Source organism: Alexandromys fortis, unplaced genomic scaffold, assembly GCF_014885135.2.
Source record: "Alexandromys fortis isolate MF-2015 unplaced genomic scaffold, M_Fortis_MF-2015_v1.1 scaffold_47, whole genome shotgun sequence".
NCBI lineage: Eukaryota > Metazoa > Chordata > Mammalia > Rodentia > Cricetidae > Alexandromys > Alexandromys fortis.
In genome coordinates this window covers 4866363-4889079 of record NW_026067957.1, presented here as the reverse complement: position 1 = coordinate 4889079, position 22717 = coordinate 4866363, and the positions used below count along the sequence as shown (strand labels likewise).

Genomic DNA, 22717 nt, shown 5'->3' with positions numbered 1-22717 from the left:
GGGGGGGGGAGGGGGGGGGGGGGGAAGGACGGACACCTGGAACTGAGCCATGTTCTAGGTATCACAATGGCTGATATCACACCACCTCCTGTCTACTGAGAAAATACTCTCACACAGTTCTGCTGCCAGGGTACTTTGCATAAGATAGAGGCAGCCTTCTGACAGTGACATTTCTAGTGACAATGAACAGTACCACATAGAATGCATGCACCACTGGCTGAGCCAGGAGCAAACTTTCTGAGAACCCTATGCCTCAGAAAGAAAGCCAGGCTCTTGACACGCACCCCACTGTGAAACCAGTTTTTATTTTCAGGAGCTACTGAACAAGCGAGAACACAGCTCACACTTACCGCGGTGATGACGTTTCCATCGTGCATGCCTACTGCCTCCTCCAGGAGCTGCAGCTTGTCCTGTAAGGAGCGGAACCGTTCTAGTGAGCAGACCTGCCGAGTAAGAACACAGAGAGTACGTAAGGGAGACAGCTGCCCGTGTTCCTTGGTCACTGGAGAGTGAGGGAAGGGCAACAATGAAAGGAAACATCCAGAGAGAACCTCTGTATTCACACGCTGTTCTCTGTGCTCTGTGAACCTGCAGGTCCCACCATACCCTAGTTCCATGTGATGCCCTGAAGGATGCTGATGCCTTCAAGTCTTGACCAAGCCAGCAGAGAATCACTTTTTCTTCATGTGTAACTTTCATACAATAAAACTCACCCTATGCAAGTGTATAGCTCAGCTTTGAAAGTGCCTATATCCTAGCACTACTACAACAGAGACACAGAAAACTTCTATTACCCTTAAGCAGTCCTTCTGTCCATGTTGACATTAATGCCCTCCTGTTCCTAGTCCACCAAAACACTCATCTGCTCTTCTAGAATTTCACACAAGAAATCACTAAATAATCAACTGATAAAAAAAAAAAAAAAAAACTCCCAAATTTCAATGAGGAAAAAGTCTTTCCAACAATGCTAAGAAAGATTGGGATCTATATTAAAAAAGAAAAAAAAATAACCTCAACACTTATCCCACACCATGTACAAAAGTTAACTTTCTTTCTTGTGGGGTAAGAGCAGGTTTGAGAGAGGGCCTCCACTCTGCATCCCAGGGTAGCTTTACACCCACCATTTTCCCGCCCCCGCCTCCCGAGTGGTAGCATTACAGGTGTGCTCTACCACCATGGCTACGCTCATCCACCACTGCTTCCCTTCTGCTGGCACTCCAAACCCCAGAGAGTCAACGATTTTGCAGCTCACTCCTAACTTGAGTAGATTTGCTTTGCTTCTAAAAACCACTTCAACTCAGAAATGGGAACGGGAAAGGAAGTCAAGTCAAGAAATCCTTCCTGTGGAATATGCTACTCACCTTGCCAAAGACTCCTATAAGAATTTTCTCGTCAGTAGCCTTACCTTGCCCCGGCGGAGGCGTCGCACTGTATCACTGGGGCTCCAGTCGTTGCTATAGTCCTGGAATATTAGCAACACATGAATCATACATTAAGGGCTCTGACTTACTAGTGTACCAGCTCTATGCCTCAAATTCAATCTTTGACCTATGGGAGAAATACTCTATGGGAAAGAATTGTCACACTGATATTAAGATATAACTGAAGTGAACATGATTGTTCACAACTATTATCTCAACACTTGAAAGACTAAGACGAGAATTCCTGTAAGTTCTGGACCAGTATGGACTATCTGGTAAATGCCAGGCTCTAGCCTGGGCTACAGAGGGGGACCAGATTTCAGAAAAACAAAATCAAGGTTGGTGACATGATTTTGCAGAGAGGTACTTGATGGAAACCTAATGACCCAGGGAGAGAACCAACTCCCTCAAGTTGTCCTCTGAGTGCCACATCTGTACCTGGTATGTGGCCAACACATACACACACACACCATAAATAAATGTAATTTTACAACTAAGTAAGTATAGAGAGGAAAAAGGAAGAGAAATTCTGTAACTCACTCTGTATTCCCCCTTAGGCCTCCCCAGTTCTGGAGCATAACTTTTGGAAGGTGTGTCTGACAGAGCTGAAAAGGAACCAGAAACCAGTTTAGAAGGCACTGTGCACTGTGTTTTCCTTTTTTTTTTTTTTTTGGCTTCTTTCAAGACAGGGCTTCTCTGTGTAATCTGACTGTCCTGGAACTCCCTCTGCAGACCAGGTTGGCCTCTTACTCACAGAGATCCACCTTCCTCTGCCTCCCGAGTGCTGGGATTAAAGGCATGCGCCACCACCGCCCGGCTTTGCTGCCTGTTTCTTATCATTCTTTTCTCTCCTGCTTCCTTCCCACGTTATATGTGCACGCATGCATGTGTGCATGTAAGTACATGTGCAGGCATGTTTATGGCATACCAGAAGCGTGGAGGTCAAGAACAACTCTGAGATAAGGGAGCAAGTGCAGGTCAAGCAGCCATGGTGGTTCGAATAAGAACGACCCCCATAGGCTCACGTATTTGAATGCTTAGTCGCCAGGGAGTGGCACTATTTAAAGGATTAGAAGGATTAAGAGGTGTAGCCTTGTTGGAGGAAGTACGTCAGTGAGGACAGGCTCTGAGGACAAAGCCCATGACAAGCCCAGAGTCTCTCTCTCTACCTATGGATCAGGATGTAGTTCTCAGATACTGCTCCAGTGTCATGCATGCATGGTGTGGGAGGTCCTTCTGTCTATGTGTTCTGTTCTTGGTTAATGAATAAAGAAATTGCCTTGGCCTGTTGATGGGGCAAAACTTAGGTAAGCGGGAAGACAGAACTGAATGCTGGGAGGAAGGTGGAGTAGGAGAGCCATCATGGATCCGCTGCCAGAGTAAGACATGCTGCTGAATGTTTGCCAGTAAGCCACTGCCATGTGGTGATATAGAGATTAATAGAAATGGATTAAAGTATAAGAGTTAGCCAATAAGAAGTTAGAGCTAATGGGCCAAGCAGTGATTTAATTAATACAGGTTTTGTGTGGCTATTTTGGTTCTGGGCAGCTGGGATGAACAAGAGGCCCTCCCCTTGCAACACAAGCTGCCATGTTTCCTGCCGTGAATATAATGGACTAAATCTCTGAAACTGTAAGCAGTGTAATGAAGTGCTTTCCTCTTATACTAGTTGCCTTCATCATGGTGTTTTTTCACAGCAATATAACAGTGACTAAGACACCAGCCTAGATGTAAGTTCCTCTACCCACTGTGCTACCTACCCAATGAACCTCCTTCAAAAAAACAAAACAACCCACCCGTCTGTCTCCTGGGGCATCTCCATGGCCAAAGGTAGAACTCCGTTCTTTCCTGCCTGCAGCCCAAGCAGTCATCCCCGGCAATGAAGCCTATGTGACCTCCTCACGTAGCACCAGACACTTTCTCTAGGTTCAGAGGAAGTTAATCTACTCATCCAATTACCACCTGTTCCGTAATTCTCCAGGCTGTACCCTAAATAGCAATCAAGAAAAGGGGCTAAAGCTTACCATCAGACAGGGACTGGAAACTCCCAGGTCTAGTTCTGCCTGAGGAAAAGAACACAGCAGGAAGATGTCAACAGTTCAAGTCAGACCACCCACACTTAGTGAGGATATGGGGCACATAGAGCTTGACATACACTATGGAGAAGCAGGCTTTAGAAAGCTTTTATTCAGGGATGTAGAGATGGCTCAGAGTTAAGAGCACTGGCTGCCCTTCCAGAGGACCAGGTTGATGCCCAGGAACCACATGGTGGCTTACAACTATGTGTAACTCCAGTTTGAAGGGCACCAACACCCTCTCCTGTCCTCTGTAGGCCTCAGGCATGCAAATGGTGCACAGACATATATAAAAGAAAAAACACTCATACAAATAAAAAAACAAAATAAAATACAATAAAATCTTTTATTCAACTTCAGAACTCTGATGTCCTAGTAAAACAAGGATGAGAGAGAAAAATTTTAAGTATAGTAAATGTACATAAAATTTACCACTTTTTTTGGTTTTATAAAATGTAAAAATATGGAACATTTCACAAATTTGTGTCATCTTTTCGCAGGGGCCATGCTAATCTTCTCTATGTTGCTCAAATTTTAGTATATGTGCTGTCTAAGCCAGCACAAAATTTACCACTTTCATAGATTTTTGCTATAGTTGTTTTTGGTTTTTTTAGACAGGGTTTCTCTGTAGCTTTGGAACCTTTCTGGGAACTTGCTCTGTAGACCAGGCTGGCCTTTAAACTCAGAGATCCTCTTGCCTCTGCCTCCTGAATGCTGGGATTAAAGGTGCGTACAACACCACCATTGCCCAGTGACTTTCAACATCTTCAAGTGTAGAATTTAGTGACATGAAGTATATTCACGCTGTCCTACAATGACTCTCACCATCCTGAGACTCTGCCTGTGCACAGTAGTTCTCCACTCCCTCCACTAACTCGGACATTCTTGACAAACTTGCCATTCTACCTTCCATATCCATCCATCCATCCATCCATCCATCCATCCAAATCTGATGGGAAAGCCTTGTTAACCAATTGTCTGTCTGTCTGTCTGTCTGTCTGTCTGTCTATCTATCTGATGGGGAAGCCTTGTTAACCAATTATCTTTAAGAGGTGGGACCCGGGGGGAAAATGTGGCGCATGGCCCAAGTACACTCTCTCTGTGGCTCCCTCGCGGCACAGCTGAGCTTGGACTTCTCATTCCTGTTTTGTGAGTTTTTCCTCTTATAATACATAAAAATATAATTGTTTATCTTTTAGCTAGCCTGGTTATTTCCCAAATCGAGCTAACATCTATCAACATGAGCGGGGTTAATACAGTATTTGCTCTTTTGTGGCTTATTGCACCCTGTATAATTCCCTAAAGTTCACCCCTATTATACACATATCATTCATTCCTATTTAAGTAAGTCTGTTTTATCTGTATTCCATGTTTCGCTTATCCTTTTAGTGCAGAAGGAACATATGCACTATTTAGATCTTTTTGGCTATTGTGAACAGTGTATCTTCACACATTAGCATATAAACATCTGCTCAAGTGCCTGCATTCAATTCGTTTATTAATTACCTAGAAGTGATAACTGGTTCAGATGCTAATCCTTTGGTCAACTTTTTAAAAACTGCCACACTAACTCCCAAAGTGGCTGCACAGTTACGCATCCCCACCAGGGACACACAAGGTTCCCTAGAGGATGGCGATAAAAGGCAGGGAGGAATATTGATCTAGGCAGTTTCTCTGGTACTTGACACAGGGCTGTCAATTTCATTTATGTTCTACACATGCTGAGGACTTCTCATTCCTCCCAGTCCTAGCACCAAGCTGCCCGCTCAGATGAGAACTCCAGCCAATGAAAACGCTAGCGCGAGCTTTCCTGATGAGTGAAGGACATCCCTGTCCCTCACCCACTCCTTACCTTTAAAGAAGCTGCTCAGGGAGTAGGCGGATGGAGGTTTGGGGAGCTGTGTGTAGAAACTGTTTCGGCCCTTTAGCTGGTCACGCCCCTCAGGGACTGACCCGCTATTCCCAGCAGTCTCTTTGATGGACCATGAGATGCCTGCAGGATGGTAAGAACTGAGTAAGTCTCCTCAACATCAGTCCTTGACACCCAATAGTCAACAAATCTAAGCCTATTCAAGAGACCCTGGTGTCCTGGCCAGCAAGAGGCCCGGAAAGATACAATCAAGTAGGCTAATCATTAGGATGAACAAATGGAAGGAGCTCCAAACAGCCCTCAGATACTGGGAAAGAGTTCTGCCTCTCCTGTTTCTTGAACAATTACTAAAGTAACTAATTTAGTAGGTTAGGTGTGTGTGTTAGGTTGGGGCTTTTTCTAGTTCACTCTTTTTTTTGTTTGCTTTTTTTTTTTTTTTTTTCCAAGACAGGTAGCCCTAGCTGTCCTGGAACTTACTTTGTAGACCACTACCCTCAAACCCAAGAGATCCGCCTACCTCTACCTCCCAAGTGCTGAGATTCAAGGCATGTCTGGCCAATTCCTTTCTTTGTTTTCAAATCACGCTATACTACCTAAACAGAGTCTATGAAGAAATTAAGTGGTATCATATATTTAAAACACGTTGGCCAAGGGCTGTAGTTCTGCTAACATGCTATGACTTAACAGCTCGTTTATTGAAGCTAACAGCTCCCAAATATGACCACATAAGGCCTAGGAATCTGCAATGTTAACAAGCGCCCCATGAGTCTGAAGCAGGCAGCCAAGCACCCACTGCACAGCAGATCCAGTCACACAGGCATTACTGGTGCTTCTCCACGAGGCTCTGCCTGCTGCTAACGTCCGGGCTGACCGGCCATCATTCCTGACAAGAACCCCTCGCAGGGTCTCTTCAGCTTACTTCCCACGGGTTCTCCAGTCCAGCTGACTCGCTCCAGGTCATCGTCATCGTCGTCATCCACGAAGTCTCGAAGGCTATTCACGGCCCGTTTGGATTCCTTTAACTGAAGAGGGACATAAAGCAGTCGTCCGGCCGTGCTCACTTCCCTCCTGTCTCACTGCTAACTTAGTGAGTGCCAAAGACTATCTGTAGTCTAAATCCCACCTAGGAATCAAGTTGCATTGTAGACACCATTGTGGTCAGTGGAAGATTCGATCACTTTTGAATTCTATTCATATTCTATCTATGATTTGTTTGCAAAATCTGAGTCTTACATCTCTGAAAATGACTATTCCCAAATAGGTCATTTTTCAAAAACAAGCTATCAAAGTGCAGGGGTGTGTGCCTCTGGTCCCAACTGCCAGGAAGACAAAAGCAGGAAGATGGTTTGGGTCCAAGAATTTGTGATCAGTCTAAGTAACATACAAGATTCCATCTTAAAAATAGCAATGATATAAACTGGGTGTGGAGGTAATGCTTGTAATCCCAGCACTCATGAGATGGAGGCAGCTATAATAAAAGACAAAAAATATTTTTTTTATTAAAAAAAAAAAACAAAACAAAAAACCTGGGTACGTGGATTCAGCAGCATATATTTTATCCCAGCACTCAAGAGATCAGCAGGAGCTGGAGAGATGGCTTAGCGGCTAAGAGCACTGACTGTTCTTCCAGAGGTCCTGAGTTCAATTCCCAGCAACCACATGGTGGCTCACAACTGTCTACAGTGAGATCTGGTACCTGCAGGTATACATGCAGGCAGAACTGTATACGTAATAAATAAATAAATCTTTAAAAAAAAAAGAGAGAGAGAGAGAGCTCAGCAGATCTCTGTGAGTTTGAGGCCAGCTAGGGTTATACAGTGAGACGCTATGACAGAAAAATGGGGCAAAAAGAAGAGAGAAAATGAAAATAACAGGAACCTATAAGATGGCTATCAAGTAAAGGCATTTGCTTGCCACCAATCCTCAGGACCCACATGGTGGAAGGGACTGACTCCTACGAGCTGTCCTCCGGCCTCAACACACAAACTGTGGCTCATGTGCACCCTCACACATAAATGCATATAATAAAAATTCTTTAAAAGTAAAAAAGGAGGGGGCTGGAGAGATGGCTCAGTGGTTAAGGGCATTGCCTGCTCTTCCAGGGGTCCTGAGTTCAATTCCCAGCAACCACATGGTGGCTCACAACCATCTGTAAGAAGGTCTGGCGCCCTCTTCTGGCCTTCAGGCATACATTCAGAATATTGTATACATAATAAATAAATAAATATTAAAAAAAAAAAAGTAAAAAAGGAGAGTTTGAGACCAGCCTGGTCTACAAGAGCTAGTTCCAGGACAGGCTCCCAAACCACAGAGAAACCCTGTCTCGAAAAAACAAACAAACAAAAAAAAAAAGTAAAAAAGGAGCCAGGTGGTGGCGCACACCTTTAATCCTAACACTCAGGAGGCCAAGGCAGGCAGATCTTTGAGGTCAAGCAAGCCTGGTCTACAGAGCAAGTTACAAGACAGCCAGAGCTGTTACAAAGAGAAACCCTGTCTCGAAAACAAACAAAAAAGAGTTAGGGCTGGAGAGATGGTTCAGTGGTTAAGAGCATTGCCTGCTCTTCCATAGGTCATGAGTTCAATTCCCGGCAACCACATGGTGGCTCACAACCATCTGTAATGAGGTATGCTGTCCTCTTCTGGTCTGCAGACATACACACAGACAGAATATTGTATACTGTATACATAATAAATAAATAAATATTAAGAAAAAGAGTTAAAAGGGAGACAGAGGCAGGAAGATCAAAAGTTCAAGGTCTTCATCAACTATCGATCAAGTTTAAGGTTAGCCTTGGTTAAATGAGACCCTGTTTCAAAAAAAAAGATAGTAATAACAGCAAAATTTTAATCACATGAATAAAAGATTTGTAATTTTTTAAAAAGGTAATTTTAAGGATAAAGTCAGCTCTTTTTTAAGGGCTTCTCTCCACGAAGGCCGCTAATTTTAATCTAGTTGTGTGCATGTATGTATCATGTGTGTATACAGGTATACTCATTCCACCGCAAAGGACAGGTGGCGGTAGCTAGCTTTATGTCAGCTTCACACAGGTTAGGGGCACTTGGGAAGAGGGGACCTCAGCTGAGAAGATGCCCCCACCCGACTCGCCTTTGGGCAGTGCCAGCCCTGGGCTGGAGGTCATGGGTGCTACAAGAAAGCAGGCTAAGCAAGCCGATAAGCAGCGCTCCTCTGCTTCAGCTTCCGCCTCCAGGTTCCTGCACTGACGTCTCTCGGGAATGGAGTGTGACCAGAGAGCTGAGAGTTGAAGTAAGCCATTTCCCTTTGGTCACCACATTTGTCACAGCAACAGAACCTCACGAAGCAAGACGACTTTAAGGACTAAACTCAAGTCACTGGGCTTGTGGCAAGCACCTTAACTGGCTGAGTCATCTCATAGGCTACTATATGTTGAGATTTTGAAGGTCCCCAAAAGGCCTATACATTATAAGTTTGGTCTTCAGGGCAGCCTTATGAGGAGGAAGTAGAACCTAAGAGGTAGAGCCCCATGCTGCCTGCTGTCCTGTTTCTCTTTGCTTTCTGGCTGAGGCAAAGTTTGTTCTACCATGCGATTGCACCATGATGTGCCGCCTATCCCGGGTCCAAAGCACAGAGCTACCCACCCTATCAATGGCCTTGAAAACTGAGCTAGGACGAGGCTTTTCTAGGCATTAGTTGATGATCTGAAGTCTTTTGTGTAGGGTAGGTCTCTGATGCAGGCTTTTCTGAAGATCTACCTAACATTCTGAGCCTACTGGAGAGCAGAAGCTTTAGAGAGGCACCCGAGAGGAAGGTATGCCTCTTGGCACTTGTGGACACCTACCTGTGAGAGCTCATCATCTTCATCGTCAAAAGTGAAAGCCTTGAACTTGGAGCTGTTCCAATACTCCTCCTCATCACCCTTTGTCCGGCTCATCTGGAGGGAAAGGAAGGCAGGTGTAGGTCCCTTCTGGATCTCTCCAGAAACTGTTACACTACTAACTGCTCCCAGAAATAAGGGATGTAGGAAAGAATCTGGCAGAGTACCTGCTACAGAGTCCAGACTCATCAGATCATATTATCAGACACAAACATTCATTTTGTAATAGAGTTCAAGTACTCTCAGGTGTTATGAGAAGTATAAAAAGGGCAAGACATCATCTTCCTCCTGAAGGATCACAGGACAGCTAGGGTACCCAAGCAAAGGGGATGTTATAAGAGAAGCAGACGCTCTAAGGATTCACCATAGTTTTGCCGAACATACAAAGATCAGCCAAAGCTTGCCCAAATGGAACAAGTAAATTCATGTATTAACAAATATTTACCGAGTGCCACCTCTGAGACACCCTTCTAGGCTCTGGAAAGATGATAGTTGATCATAGCTAACGAAAGTCCCTCTCTCCCTGTATCCTGTTTAAGTGCCTGCCACAAATGAAGGGAAAACAACTAAAAGGATCAGAATTATCTTGCCTGTATCATAAACTCATGATTATTTTATTAATCACGTGGTCAATTATTGGGCCCCAACAAATTATGAGGCCAATTTTTGGGATCATGACCAAGGAAAGAAAATAAATAATACTAGCCAAGAGATTCCAAATTCTTCTTATAACTGTTCTAAAATTAGGTGAAAACAAGTTCTCTTTAACTAAATTGGGTAAAAGTGGGTACTGTGGTTTAACCCAATAACCAAAACTCCACAGCACCTGATAGGGTCTCAAAGTCAAAAGGCCAATGGCTGTTTCTGAGCCTTGGAGGAATGCTATCTTGCCTTACTGGCTTATAGTAAAAAAATAAACAGTATTTAGAAAACTTAACAAAATGTCTAGCAGCTAATAAACACTGGACCTTACAACCTTTTAGGCATCCAATACCTTACTGACATCTCCTCGTGTGAAATGGGCACAGCAGGCATAATTCCGCCTTATTAAGAACAAGGACTAAACTAGAAAAACGTGCAAAGTCTTACTGCCTGACAGAAAGCTAATGTGTCCATCATTAGCTTTTATTACTTAATCTTAAATGGTACCCAAGATGAAACAATTTTTTTTTTTTTTTTTTTTGGTGTCTGTTTTTCGAGACAGGGTTTCTCTATGTAGAACTTTCTCGCTATGTAAACCAGGCTGGCCTAGAACTCAATCAGAGATCTGCCTACCTCTGCCTCCCTAGTGCTGGGATTAAAGGTATGCACCACCACTGCCCAGCTAAAACTAGAGACATTTATTTATTTATTTATTTATTTATTTATTTATTTATTTACGTGCAGTGGTGGAAATTTAACTCTGGGCCTCACACCTTTTAGCAAAGCATTCTACCAAAAAGAAAAACAAAGTTTAAAAAGCAATCCTAAAAATTAAGCAAAATTCTAAAGCAGGCCACAAATACTGAAGATGTGTTTAGAACATGTACGTGTCTCTAGCATGTGTGCAATTTCATAAATACCTCTGTCATTCATTTGTCTTCAGAGCAGTCCGAAAAGGTAGGCCTGGGAGACTCCCACTGACCAGGAAAACAGCTTTCCTAATCACTCCGAGTCCCAACTACAGCCCAGGTTTTTCTGTTTTTCATGACCCTTCTATCTTTTTTTTGTTTTCACTCTTAGGAAAACTACAGCAGATCTTTACAGTGGTCCTACGAATAAACAAGGAATGTGTCTAACAAAACAATATTCCACGAGAGAATTTTTAGAACCTTTAACCAGACTACGGCAATGGATACCTTGTATCAATCAGTACTTGTAGCGGCAAAAGAGTCTGTGGTTTACTTGGCAAGTAAAACGGTAACAATCTAATGATTTTAAGAAGGCATAAAGCAATCCTGTACAATGTTCAGAGTGACCAAAAAGGGTGCTTCAACGGGATTTAAAATGCTTCCGAGGTTTGATCTTATTGTCACCTGTACCTGAGGGTCCACAAGGGTAGGGAGACAGATCATTAGGAAAAAAACAGAAACAAAACCCCACAACCAAGGCGCTCCTTGCACTGGGGGCACTGTAGATAGCAGCTACTAGAAGCTAGGCTAGCTTTTAAGGCGATGTTTAAGAACAGAGACCTGAGAAGCTGGGCTACAGAGGAACGTCCAGAAAGCCACCATCTACGACAACGCCAGAGCCTGGAGGGTACTTGGGAGAGGACACGCTAGTTCAGAACCAAATGCTGCGTTCTCAACTGGCTGCTGAGGCTCGCTGGCAGCTCCAGCTCCGAACATACTAACTCCCAAGAATGGTCCCGACCAGAAGAATCAGGTCGGTAGTGAGAATGTAGAGACGCCTCAGAGAAGACAGGAAAAGAATAAGGATGCGGAAAGGGTGGGTTCAACTAGACACGCGGCCCAGACAGGGGCTTCGGACACCCTCACCTCTTCCAGACCGAGCCCTCCCTCTCAGGACAGCGCCAGGCTCAGCCACCGGACCAGCCCTTCTAAACAGGCTGTGCGGCATAGAGAAGGGGCCGAAGGGGACAGTCGCGAGAGGGGCTGAAGAAGGTGAAAGAGCCGCAAAGCATCCTGGAAGTTGTAGTTTCGTGGCCTCTGTCATCCTTCCGCTCTCCCGGTGGGCTGTGGGGCTTCTGGACTACCATTCCCAAAAGCACTTTGCGCATCGGGCTAGGTCATTTCCTTTACTTTCAGCGTGACCTTCCGCAATTATCAGCAGGATCGTTTAACAAAACTACAAATCCCAACAGGCTCAGCAGGGTCGACTTCGGTCCTAAGGAAACAATGAATCGAATATTTTTTTCCCTGTTGGTGAGGATAGTTAGTTTGAGGGCTTAGACTTCAGAGACTTCTGTTTAAAATAAACAGAGTTAGAACTCCAGAAGTTACAGAACCTACGGTTCGGCGAACCGGAACGGAAGTACCTGGTAGGAACGGGGAGGAGCCGGAAGTTAAGGCGGGGAGGGGGTGGGGGTGGAGGGAAAAGCAAGCCAGGAGGTGCTGCTGCTGCTTCTAGTAGTTTCCAGGCGCTGCCGGGCGGCTGGGACCGAGCGGTCCTGAGGCTGTGGCTGCGGCTGCTTGGGAGCTGGTAGCGGTGCGATAAGTGAGCTGATGGCCAAGTGGGGTGAGGGAGACCCACGCTGGATCGTGGAGGAGCGGGCGGACGCCACCAACGTCAACAACTGGCACTGGTAAGGGCCAGCAAGACAGGCCGCAGGAGCACTGTTACCAGGCTAGGGTTTGGGGTTGCCTGGAACCTTGGCGAGTACAGATCTGGGACCCAAACAGCCCTGCCCCAGGGTTGGGCGTGGGTCCTTCCTTGTAGCAGGGGTCCTCTCCATCCCTCGCCACCATCGCGGTGTTGGAGCGAGGGGTTCGCCATAGACCGCTGAGTCCCAAAGGAGGAATTTCAGAGCGAATAGAACAGAGCGCCCTAGTTGCCGCATCCAGGCTGAGCCCGGAGATACTTCCTACACGTGGCCGCGGCGTCCTTGAGATCTAAACCCTTACAGATTGTGTTGGGAGACTGCTGGGGAGGTCTCGAGCCCCAGGCGCGGTAGTTATTGTTTTGTGGATTGCCGTGAAAGTAAAAGTCATAGGGGACTGTGCCTCAGTCCATCGGGAGAAGCCTTGGAACGTGAGCTGCAGGGCGCTTGGAGCTTCGGGATGCTGAACGCGATGCAGCCTCTCACCCGGAACTGTTAAGTTCCTGTTGTAACTCCAGGTTGCCGAGCAGTCGCGATTTTACAGCCTAGGTGTTCTTAGAAGCCTTCTTATCTTTATGAAAACTCCTAGAAGCAAGGTTACTCAGAGCGCTACTGAACTTTACTCAACTGTATTTTTTTGTTTTACTCAATTGCTGCTTCGTTTGCTTACATCGCTTTTATAGAGGGGTAAAGAATTGATTTTCGCTCTTTTTTTTCTGACCCTGTCTCAAGACTCTTCACAGTACATGATTTTTCTTGTGGACTTTGTGGCACAGTCTAGAGGGCATACAATGTATAGGGCATTTAAAGCAGTCTGAGTAAGACGGGCGCGAAAACAGTGCTAATGAGACTAGCGTTATTGGTTTTTATTTACTGGGGCTCTTAGCGACATGCTTGCTGTCTTTTGCTCTCCTGGCTTCAGCAGTATGGGCCCAGCTTTCCTCTTGGCCAGATGGGGGCGCCATGTTAACAATCAAGGCTCATCCTCCTGAGACGGGAAGAACCGACTTAACTCTGGTTTGTACAGCACCTGCCTTTGCCGACGGCTCACCACCCCCTGGCTTCCCCAGATGGCCTGTTTGTGAACATGCTGGGGTAGAATTCAGGGGGTTTGATGTTGTTGTTCTTTTCTGCTTCCTTTAACCTTGCACGCCTTGCTGCCTGGAAAGTCTTCCCTCCCCTTGCCTGCTAGCCCATAGCTCTGCTTCTGTTTTGCAGGACGGAAAGGGATGCTTCAAATTGGTCCACAGAGAAGCTGAAAACTCTGTTCCTGGCAGTCCGAGTAGAAAATGAGGAGGGCAAGTGTGAGGTGACGGAAGTGAACAAGCTTGATGGAGAGGCGTCCATTAACAACCGGAAAGGCAAACTTATCTTCTTCTACGAGTGGACCATCAAACTCAACTGGACAGGTAAGGACCAGCCAGGCTGTGGGAGGCCAGAGAAGCTCCGTCTCCACTGCTCTTAGCTGGCTGAAAGGAGAATACGGTGCTGCTTTGGAGGAAAGCCTGGTGGGGTGCTACATCTTTGGACCTGTTCTGCCTTGGGATTCATAAGGTGATAGAGGCTCAGGCTGGCTTATTTTATGTTTGTCTTATGAATGATTTAAGGAGGGAGGGGTTTTTTCATTTGTTTTCTTTTAGCTGCGGTCACTTTCTAACTCCAGTGCGAATCTTGATATGTTAGACCACTGTATTATTGTAGCTGATAAGTAAATGTTATTTGGGGCTGTTTTACCCTCTTCTGATTTCATGTCCTTTCTGTGATATCCTTAAGAAAAAAAAATGGAGCCTTATGAAATATTTTCCAAGTGAATAGTAAAGAGGATGAAAGTAGATCGGTCTGTAATTTTTTGTTTTTACAAAACATATCTAAAGTAGTGCGGGCACATCACAGGGAGGGCACATTTTTCATGCAACAAGAAAGTGTAAAGTTAAAGGAAGCAAAAAAGAACAATAACGACTAGAAACTGTCTAATTCTACCCCAGCATGTCCACAGACAGCCCATCTGAGGAAGCCAGGGGTTGGTGAGCTGTCAACAAAGGCAGGTTCTGTACAAACCAGTGTTAAGTAGGTCCTTCGAGTCTGGGGAGGATGAGCCTTGATTGTTAACATGGCGCCCCCAACTGGCCAAGAGGAAAGCTGTGACCATCTTGTCCAGTCTCCTTTTTATATAACATACTGATAAATTGAGGCCTAGAGATATAGAGTAAATTTTGTCATAGTTAATGTGTGCTCCTAAAAATTAGTGCACGTCAGTAAGAAGCCCCAAAGTTTATAAAGAAGATGGAATTAGGGATACAGTTCCTGATGGGTAGTGGTGGTGCTCACCTTTAATCCCCATGGTGGATCTCTACAGAGCGAGACCCAGGACACCCAGAACTACACAGGAAAACCCTGCCAGGGGGAGCAAGATCCATGCCTGTAGTCCCACAGATGGGGAAGCTCAGGTAGAAAAATGGCTGTGAATTCTAGAGGGCAATAAATACACCATTCAAAAAAAGTCATCGGTGACACGTTTTTAAAATAAAGAAATTGGGGTGGAGAGACAGGAGTTTGGTTCCCAGAACCCACGTCATACGAGTCACAGCCACCTGTGACTCCTTCAGAGGGATCTGATGCCTCTGGCCTCTGAGGGGGCTCGCATCAGGCATGTGAGCGCATGCGCGCACACATAAAATTAAAATACGGAAACTAAGAATTGATACCAGAATTTTACATGTGATGAGTATAAAATAGATGCATGCTGGAATAGGATGGTGTTTTCTTTGAGAGTTCCTCCTGTTCGTGGGCATCACAGGAATGGATGGCAGCTTGAGGGCTCCTGGGAGGTTGTGGAAGGGAGGTCTTCTGAGACAGAAGGATCATCACACCAAGGACACGTTTCCTGACAGATGTTTTGAGTTAAGAGTTTTTTTTTTTTCTGTAAATCTCCACCTGCGTGTAGTTGTCTCTGTCCACTTCTTGTTTCTCAATGATGATCTCAGCTAGAAGCAAATATGAAATGGCTGTAATCAGTCACATTGATAAATAAATGCTTATTTTCAGAGCAGGTGTTCTGACAGAACTGAGCTGGGCTGCTGCTTGTTTGTGTAGCTCCCAGTACCATGCTGTGGTAACCCATTATTTCTCTCCAATAATGGGGTGAGAAAAGACATTGGGGTGCCGTTGATTGTTTCTGGCATGTGGCATTCATTGAGAATAGAGGGGCCCTTAAAATGGAGGTTTAGAAGAAGCCTAAGTGGACAGTGTTCTGGCAGGACCTTCCTTGCAAAGGAGGAGGCTGCTAATGGAACTGCGTTGCTTTTGACAGGTACCTCGAAGTCGGGAGTGCAATACAAAGGACTTGTGGAAATCCCCAACTTGTCTGATGAAAACAGCGTGGATGAAGTGGAGGTTTGTGCTTCCTAACTCCTTGTCCGAGTCCTCCCTGCCTGTAGTCCAGGCTGAGTCCCTTCTGCAGGCGAGGGTCTAACTGTGACGCCTTTGGACTCCGGAGAAACTTGTACCTAGTCAGTATCTCCCCTTTAGCTAGGGAAATGAGTTCTAACATTCACCTTGTCTGCCCTGGAGAGAGGAGTTGAGAAGGAATATTGTTAGGGATTGTACAGATGTGGCCGCTCTCCGCCATTCCTTTGGAAATGTCCGCAGTTCCGAGATTGCTCAGCCCTCACGTTCATGATAGTGTCCCTCAAGTCATTCATCGCCTCCCTTTGCTCTCTCTCTCTCAGATTAGTGTGAGCCTTGCCAAAGACGAGCCTGACACAAATCTCGTGGCCTTAATGAAGGAAGAAGGGGTGAAACTTCTAAGAGAAGCAGTGGGGATATACATCAGCACCCTCAAAACAGGTATCTCCTTTAGAAATCTGACTGGGGACCTGGACAGCCCTCCCCCTGGCAGATGATGGAGGGGCGGTGTTTTAAAGTTGATCTAAAAGCTCCGAGCTAGTGGAAGATCGTGAGCTGTGTGGTCTTAGTCTTGGCTGTTAAGCTCTTGTGTGGCTGACCCAAGAGAGATGCTCTGGGAGTCTAAAAGGTGGTCCCCAAAGGCAGTGTAAAATATCGCAGTGATCTCTTAGAGAGTGGAAGCCGCTGATACGATAGTTCTGTTAGAGTAATATTAGAATGTGTGGTTAGGTTACATATACTAGCGAAACTTCACCTTGAACCTTAACTTTTTAATTTGGCCACTGGAAAATTTAAATTACATTTGAGTCTCACATATTTCATCAAACAGCTACGATCTCAAGACTTTTAGAATGATCCTAGATTGTTGTTGGTCCTCCTCCTCCAGGAAGTTGGCATGGTTAGAGGCAAAGGGTTAGCCCAGATGTCATGGGGACTCTGTCTCTACCACATCTTCTGATCTTAGTATCGGCGTTTATATCATGACCAGCCTTGAAGTTGATCGTTTTTAGGGAGAATGAAGGCTTCGGTGTTGTGACTAGTGAGTCTCTTGTATAGAAGAAAGAAACTGAAAATGTTGTAATGTTTCCGTTTATCAGGGGTTTAAGCTTTTTAAGGTAATGCTGCTGTATTCTGTGCACTTAGATAATCTGTCAGGCATAAACTAAGAGTAGAGATAAGAGAATACAGACTTTTTTGTAACTCTGGTTATGACAGCTGTGTTTGTCTCAAGTCCTAAGAAATGAATATGATTTTGTCTTTGCAGAGTTCACTCAGGGCATGATTTTGCCCACAGTGAACGGAGAGTCGGTAGACTCAGTGGGTCAGCCAGCACCAAAAGCTGAGGTGTGCAAGGTAAGCAGCATTCCCAGGTGATGGGGTAAGTCTGCAGAGGGAGATGAGTGGCCACCTCAGCTTTTCTGTGTCCCTGACTCCAAAGCCAGAGTACCCTGTGGGTGTGCTTTTCTTTTCTTTTTTTAAAAGAGAGACTGTACTATGTAGCTTTCCATCGGTGTATAACCTGGTACCCTTTTATTCTTGCGTGTTTATTCTATTTCTGTACTTGTCTGTATGTTCCCCAAGTGCCCTTGGCCACCAGAAAGGGGTGTCAAATCTCCTTACACTGCAGGCAGTTGTGAGCCACCTAGTGTGCGTGCTGGGAATGGAGGCTGAGGCCTTTCCAATACCACAGTGTTCTTAACCACTGAGCCATCTCTCCAGTCACCTATCCTCTTGTTATTGCTGATAGTGAACCCCAGAGCAAAGAGAAGCCATCAGGGATGTGGAGTGTGATGTTTGATTGCACTTAGGACCAGTCAGCTGCTCTTAGCATCATTTCTAACTGGGGAGTTGGCATTTTGTACTTTGTTTTTGTTTTTTTGAGGCAGAGTTTCTCTGTAGCTTTTGGAGCCTGTCCTTGAACTCGCTCTGTAGACCAGACTGACCTCAAACTCACAGTGATTCACCTGTCTCTGCCTTCCGAGTGCTGGGATTAAAGGCGTGCACCACCACCCGGCCATTTCAGTTAAGGATCTCACATAGGGTTAGACTGCTAACTTTATGCATCAGGAAACTGATTCATCGCATTCTGCTTGTGGAGCAAGTACATGTTTTATCTAGAGCTAGATCCTGTGATTCTGACTGAGCTCTTGGTTTAGAATCCTGCATCCTTTGTCAACAAATACAGTGAAGAACTTGCCAGAAAGAGCTGCATCCAGCTTGCTTGCTTTTTCTCCTTTCCCCTCATTTTCGTTTTTCTCTTCCTTTCTTTTCTGTCTTTGTCTTTCTGTTCTTTCTTTTTCTTCCTTTCCTTTCTTACACAAGGGGCGAATCCCAAGACCTTGTGTGTGGAGCATCTCCTCTACTGATGAGCTGTGCCCTCAGCTTGCCTGTCCAGTTATCTCAGGGTACTTCTGTCTGAGAGTTACGAGTTACACTGAGCTCTGAAATGCCTAACTTTGACTTGTCCTTTGTCTGGCGGCTTTTGTGATATGTACAAGAGGACTTGTTCTTCCTAGGGGCTGGAGAGATGGCTGAGTAATCAAGAGTATTCCCTGCTCTCAGGGAAGCAGTGATCTCTGCAGGCACCACCTGTGGCATACATTCACACACACACACTTCTTTTAAGGTTGTAGAGTGGAAGTCTTCACTAAGGATGTTTCTGGAAGAGTTCTCCTGTACCTAAAGAAAATACATGCACATTAAATTCCCTTAACCACTTTGAGTAATTAGCTTTGGAGGTGCAGGCTTCTGTGAGAGTGAATGAGTTGTCCCTGCAGCTGTGTTGGATTGAGATGTCACCAGCTCTAAAGTGACCCCTTTCACTCCTTTCATAGGCTAAGTCTGCTCCTTCAAAAAGCCAGGCCAAGCCTGTCGGTGTCAAAATCCCCACTTGTAAGATCTCCCTTAAAGAGACCTTCCTGACCTCACCAGAGGAGCTCTATAGAGTGTTTACCACCCAGGAGGTGAGTGAGTGGCCATCCTCCCAGGCCCCCGCCTGCAGGGCTCTGCTGATAGTGGATGGCAAGGCCTCTTGACAGCAGCGGGGCCAAGGGCGCTTTCACACTTAAGAGTTTTTCTGTTGGTGCTTGTCGGGGTCTGTTGGAATTGGGGGTGGGGTGGGGTGTAGCCCAGTGACAGAGCACTTGTACAAGGCCCAAGTTGACGCTCTAGCCCTGGAAGGAACATAAGGAAAGGAAAAGTATGTGCCTTTTCCTGAGGTCCGAGCCTACTCTGTAGAGGAGCAGAACAGAGGGAAACCAAAGCGTTCTCCAGGGAAGCGTTGAGGAATTGGTGTGTGCCGTATCCCATTGAGAGCCATGCATCTTCCCCCAATTCCTGCTTCCCCGCAGCTGGTGCAGGCCTTTACCCATGCTCCTGCAGCCTTAGAAGCAGACAAAGGTGGGAAGTTCCACATGGTTGATGGCAATGTCACTGGAGAGTTTACTGATCTGGTGAGTAATCCCTGCCTCTTCCCAGCTTGTCACAGCCATTCAGTTAGATTACTATGGTGGTTCTCAGTTTTATGGGTAAAACTGATCTGTGATACTTTTCAAACAGTGCTGGAATTTGAGTTTTCTTGTAAGTAACACAGTCACACACACAGGCAGGTGTCTTGCCTAGCTGGGTAGCTGGGTGCACTGCAGTGCCTCACTAGACTGGGCTCCTTGGTTATTTCAGGTCCCTGAGAAACACATTGCTATGAAGTGGCGGTTTAAGTCATGGCCAGAAGGTAAGCAATGCTCGTTGCCCTCATCCCCAAACACTGCTCTCTCCTGGCTTAAACCTGTCCAGGAACTCTGGATCTGAAACCCCTTCCCATAGGGCACTTCGCTACCATCACCTTGACCTTCATTGACAAGAACGGAGAGACAGAGCTGTGCATGGAAGGCCGGGGCATCCCTGCTCCTGAGGAAGAGCGGACGCGGCAAGGCTGGCAGCGGTACTACTTTGAGGGCATCAAACAGACCTTTGGCTATGGCGCTCGCTTGTTTTAGGGCCAGCAGCAGGGTTCCAGCTGTTTGACACTTCAGTCCAGCCTGCTTGTGATGGGCTTGTGATCACAGGATTGCACCATCCCAGCTGCTAACTTGGGGCTGGGGTCCCCCTTCCACATACACCTTGGGTTTGTGCATGTTTTCTGCTGGGTGGGATCCAAGGGTGAGTTCTCTTTTATGTGTACATACGCTAAATAAACAGAATTTTAAAAGCAGGCATTTCTTACAATTGGTGTTTACTGGGAGCCTCGTGTTGAGTTCCTTGAAGGCTTTGAATTTGAACAAATACAAGTGGTTTGAAGCCTCCATTCTGCAAAAAGAGCTGGGTGCTATAGTATACTCCTGTAATCCTAGTACTCAGGAGGTGAAGCAGGATTAGGAGTTCAAGGCTAGCCTGGGCTATATGAGACCCCATCTTGAAAAAGTTGTGGGGCTGCAGAAATGACTCAGTGGTTAAGAATGCTGGCTATTCTTGCAGGGAACCTGAGTTCAATTCCCAGCACCCACATGGCAGGGAGTGGGTACCAAGAAGGTGGAGACGGGTCTTGGGCTCTGATCCCTCTCCTAGGAGATGGCCACAGGTGCGGGTTGTATATAGAGACGAAGGTGACCAGTGGTGGCTTTATAGAGAGCTACTGTGTCCAATACATAACAGTATGCTTTCATTGTCTAGCCTCCGTAAAGCCTTGTGAGAGCCCTGTCACTCGTTTCATAAGACTTAATCTTTGAATTTTTTTTTTCCTTTTTGTTTTAGTAGTGAGGCAGGATATTGCTGTATAACACAGGCTGGCCTTGAACTAGAGGCATGCTGCCACGTGATCCTTTTAATGTATGTTAGCATATACTTGCCTCTGGCTTAGCTTAAGAGTCCAAATCCAAGCTGGGCAGTGGTGGTGCAGGCCTTTAATTCCAGCACTTGGGAGGCAGAGGCAGGCGGATCTCTGAATTCAAGACCAGCCTGATCTACAAGAGCTAGTTCCAGGACAGGCTCCAAAGCTACAAAGAAACCCTGTCTCGAAACCCCCCCCCCCAAAAAAAAACAGTCCAAATCCAACAACCAGTACTGAACACGGCTGGGATTTGTAATGCAGACTACAATCCAGAGCTAGTGCTAACCTTGTGTCTACTGTCTTGCCGTGTTCATCCCCAGAGAATTCAGTGTATCCAGTATGTTAAATATCCCTTGAGTAGAATTTCACCCAGAAAAGAGGAAGATATCAGTGTCCTTTTGGGAGTATAGGTGTGCTGAGCTGTAGGCCAAGTGCTGGGTGGGCGTCCTTTCTAGTGGGGTCCACGTGGCGGAAAAGAGAACTGCCTCAGCTTACCCACAGTCCAGCATGACTCAGAGCTCTGTAAATCGTCTACTCCCCATGCAGTGATGAGGCCTGCGAGCTAATCTTATATGACTTGGCAAAATCTTTTTGTTTTGTTTCTCTGTGGCTTTGGAGCCTGTCCTGGAACTAGCTCTGTAGACCAGGTTGGTCTCGAACTCACAGAGATCCACCTGCCTCTGCCTCCAGAGTGCTGGCCACCATCGCCCGGCTTGGCAAAATCTTAAAGCTAATATCAGATCATCCTGAATTACTCAGATAAGTGCTAGACTTATCTGGCATCGCACTTGACAGAGACCTTGGACCCCTCCTTAAATCGGTGAGTCTATTTTGTTTTGTTTGTTTTTTGAGACAGGGTTTCTCTGTGAAACTATACAGTCCTGGCTGTCCTGGAACTCTCTAGACCAGGCTGGTCCTCTGCCTCCCAAGTACTGGGATTAAAGGTGTGCGTCACCTCTGCCTGAAGTGAGCCCTTTCTAATACAACACAAAAAGCTGGAGCCCTGCCTCCTCTGTCTCAGCAGAGAAAGATGTGAAGTGATGATGACACCTTAGTAAAATACAACACACCAGTGTGCCTGTTGGGTGACAGCCCCAGTCAGCCACTATCACAGGAAACAGCCTTCGGATCCCAAGATGTCCATAGTCAAAACTAAAACCATGGACTTTTCCTAGTCAACATGGCAAATGTCCTTGTCTATAAAAATGGACCTAAAGGGGCTGGAGAGATGGCTCAGTGGTTAAGAGCATTGCCTGCTCTTCCAAAGGTCTTGAGTTCAATTCCCGGCAACCACATGGTGGCTCACAACCATCTGGAATGAGGTCTGGTGCCCTCTTCTGGCCTGCAGACATACACACAGACATAATATTGTATGCATAATAAATAAATAAATAAATATTTTAAAAAAATGGACCTAAAGCCGGACGGTGGTGGTGCATGCCTTTAATCCCAGCACTTAGGAGGTAGAGGCCAGCCTGGTTTACAAGACCCGAGATCCAGGACAGGCTCCAAGCTACAGAGAAAAAAAAAGAAGGGGGGGGGGGGGGAGGACTAACAGGTATCTTGTGAGACCACACAGGTAGGTGGGGTGTGATGGCGTGCACTTATAATCTCAGCTCTCAGGAGGCAGAGGCAGAAGGATCAACCATAACAAGCCCTGGTCACACTGGTCTCAGGTCTGTGTAGAGAATAAGTAGCTAAAGGTTAACCTGAGCTAGCTACAGAAGGGACTCTGTCTTTAAAAACCAACTAAATAAGGATGCTCTTGGCAACACCTAGTGGCTGCTGGCTTCTGGACTCACGCTCAACCTCAGGTATTTTCCCTTAAATCAAAATTAATACTATGGGCCAGTTCAATCCCAGCACACAGAAGGCCAGCCTGGTCTACAGAGGGAGTTCCAGGACAGCCAGAGCTACACAAAGAAACCCTGTCTCAAACAAACAAAACTGATAGTATGACATACTGGTTTAGTTCAAATTGCAGTCCCCAGAACAATGGCTTTCCATA

General features: G+C 45.9%; 2 protein-coding genes and 1 non-coding gene across 4 annotated transcripts in view; 1 reads left to right on the top strand and 2 right to left on the bottom strand.

The window, feature by feature from the left end:
* The window catches only part of Vipas39 (VPS33B interacting protein, apical-basolateral polarity regulator, spe-39 homolog), a 26728-nt gene extending 14874 nt beyond the window's left edge, over nucleotides 1-11854 (bottom strand). Inside the window, exons 1-8 of one of the 2 annotated variants that reach the window (XM_050152386.1) lie at nucleotides 11698-11854; nucleotides 9185-9277; nucleotides 6286-6388; nucleotides 5349-5489; nucleotides 3446-3484; nucleotides 1962-2026; nucleotides 1406-1462; nucleotides 351-443 (exon numbers count right to left, since the gene is read on the bottom strand). In XM_050152386.1, coding sequence (XP_050008343.1) covers nucleotides 351-443; nucleotides 1406-1462; nucleotides 1962-2026; nucleotides 3446-3484; nucleotides 5349-5489; nucleotides 6286-6388; nucleotides 9185-9277 — 591 coding nt within the window. In that variant the 5' untranslated portion in view covers nucleotides 11698-11854. Of the gene's footprint in view, nucleotides 1-350; nucleotides 444-1405; nucleotides 1463-1961; nucleotides 2027-3445; nucleotides 3485-5348; nucleotides 5490-6285; nucleotides 6389-9184; nucleotides 9278-11391; nucleotides 11605-11697 lie in introns of those variants that run through there. The other variant, XM_050152385.1, reaches the window with a different exon arrangement.
* Nucleotides 3954-4058, bottom strand: LOC126507780 (U6 spliceosomal RNA). The gene has a single exon (XR_007593636.1). It is a non-coding gene; the product is annotated as a U6 spliceosomal RNA (small nuclear RNA).
* A 377-nt stretch (nucleotides 11855-12231) lies between the features above and the next one.
* Ahsa1 (activator of HSP90 ATPase activity 1) lies at nucleotides 12232-20094 on the top strand. Its single transcript, XM_050152387.1, has 9 exons — nucleotides 12232-12464; nucleotides 13698-13888; nucleotides 15790-15872; nucleotides 16208-16325; nucleotides 17149-17237; nucleotides 18719-18847; nucleotides 19235-19336; nucleotides 19563-19614; nucleotides 19707-20094. The coding sequence occupies exons 1-9, from the start codon at nucleotides 12385-12387 to the stop codon at nucleotides 19877-19879; spliced, it is 1017 nt and encodes a 338-aa protein (XP_050008344.1). The 5' UTR covers nucleotides 12232-12384; the 3' UTR covers nucleotides 19880-20094.
* The last annotated feature ends 2623 nt before the right edge of the window (nucleotides 20095-22717 follow it).